Raw genomic sequence first — 514 nt, 5'->3', positions numbered from 1 at the left:
CGGCATTCAACAAATGGTACGAGTCGGGGTTGAAGCCTGGTTATTCACCTTCTCATTTCTCAGTTGTCTGCTACTACTTCTGTTTCTTTTCCGGCTACTACTGGTGTTTCCTCTTGTTTCTCTATCCTCAGACTTGGACTTGAATTGGGTTGAGGAATCTGTTCATACAAAAACAAAATTTGGGCCTCAAAAGCATGGATTGCCTGTGAAAGATTGTGGAAAGGTTCAAGAACTTACCATTGGATGAGATTTGTATGATAGAACGTCGTTCTCTGAGACAAGAGATGAGTCCGATGGCCTGTGAAACAGCAGGTGAGCTATGGACCGGTCTATAGGATTCGTATCAGTTTCCATGTCCATGAAACCAGCATACCTGAATAAGGCCACATACTAATGTCAAATATCTTCCCAACACGATTTGAACATTCGTAATGTTGAAATTTGTTTCACCGAATCATGTTTTGGAAGATCACTGACAAGTGCAAACGGAAAAAAAAAAAAAAAAAAAAAAAGG

At 40.3% G+C, this 514-nt stretch overlaps 1 protein-coding gene across 5 annotated transcripts in view; it reads right to left on the bottom strand.

Moving 5' to 3' along the window:
- LOC104799974 (protein LNK1) overlaps positions 1-514 on the bottom strand; it is a 5704-nt gene that overhangs the window by 472 nt on the left and 4718 nt on the right. For all 5 annotated transcript variants that reach the window (XM_010522686.1, XM_010522674.1, XM_010522681.1 and 2 more), the window contains 2 exons: positions 238-373; positions 6-158 (listed from right to left, as the gene is read on the bottom strand). In XM_010522686.1, the coding sequence (XP_010520988.1) occupies positions 60-158; positions 238-373 (235 nt within the window). In that variant the 3' untranslated portion in view covers positions 6-59. The remainder of the gene's footprint in view (positions 1-5; positions 159-237; positions 374-514) is intronic.

The sequence above is a fragment of the Tarenaya hassleriana genome, unplaced genomic scaffold (genome assembly GCF_000463585.1).
Source record: "Tarenaya hassleriana unplaced genomic scaffold, ASM46358v1 Cleome10, whole genome shotgun sequence".
Lineage (NCBI taxonomy): Eukaryota > Viridiplantae > Streptophyta > Magnoliopsida > Brassicales > Cleomaceae > Tarenaya > Tarenaya hassleriana.
This window is presented reverse-complemented; position numbering and strand designations above follow the sequence as displayed.